At 45.9% G+C, this 664-nt stretch overlaps 1 protein-coding gene across 2 annotated transcripts in view; it reads right to left on the reverse strand.

Moving 5' to 3' along the window:
- NPR1 (natriuretic peptide receptor 1) overlaps positions 1-664 on the reverse strand; it is a 71495-nt gene that overhangs the window by 18340 nt on the left and 52491 nt on the right. For both annotated transcript variants that reach the window (XM_018566411.1, XM_018566410.1), the window contains one exon: positions 534-608. In XM_018566411.1, the coding sequence (XP_018421913.1) occupies positions 534-608 (75 nt within the window). The remainder of the gene's footprint in view (positions 1-533; positions 609-664) is intronic.

Consider the following 664-nt stretch of genomic DNA (forward strand, 5'->3'; position numbering starts at 1 on the left):
TCCTCAACATTTTTCAACCCACTTCCTGTGATGTCCTGTGAGCCCAGGCCATCATGTGCCTGTGACTGGACAGTGAAAGAAGAAGCAGCACAGGGATGAGCTCATCTCTCTGTCACTCTACTCTCTCCTCCTATTGGCAGAAAATTTTTTTCCTTAATTTTTACTTTATAATTTTTTTTATTTGTATTTTATTTATTTTTCCCACTTAACTTTATTACTATCACACAGAAGCTAACAATCCCCTGTGTGATAGGATTTGGAGTTGACAGGTTCTCTTTATTGAACCTGTCACCTCCAATACAGGAGATCTACCACAGCGCTGTGCTGGGACTCCTGTGACAGGTGAGAGGGGGAAGGGCTGCGAGTGCAGCTCTCCCCTCTCACTGTATACACGGAGCAGAGCGGAGAACGCATGTTCATTTGTGTCTATGATCTCTGCCTGGAGTTCATGACCTACTGGCGTAATCTCTCCCGTTACCGCCATTCCCACCACCCGCTGGTCACATCTCATAAACGTGTTCAAATCCATTTACCTTGAAGTAGGCCGTCTTGGCGTAAACCTGAAACTGACCCTCCATGGTGAGCAGCGAGCCATAGTTGGAGCCTCTCTAGAGACAAAATAACCACATTCAGAAAATGGACTGAAGACAGCTGACTGAGGACA

The sequence above is a fragment of the Nanorana parkeri genome, unplaced genomic scaffold (assembly GCF_000935625.1).
Source record: "Nanorana parkeri isolate BGI_ZX_2015 unplaced genomic scaffold, ASM93562v1 scaffold947, whole genome shotgun sequence".
Classification (NCBI taxonomy): Eukaryota; Metazoa; Chordata; class Amphibia; order Anura; family Dicroglossidae; genus Nanorana; species Nanorana parkeri.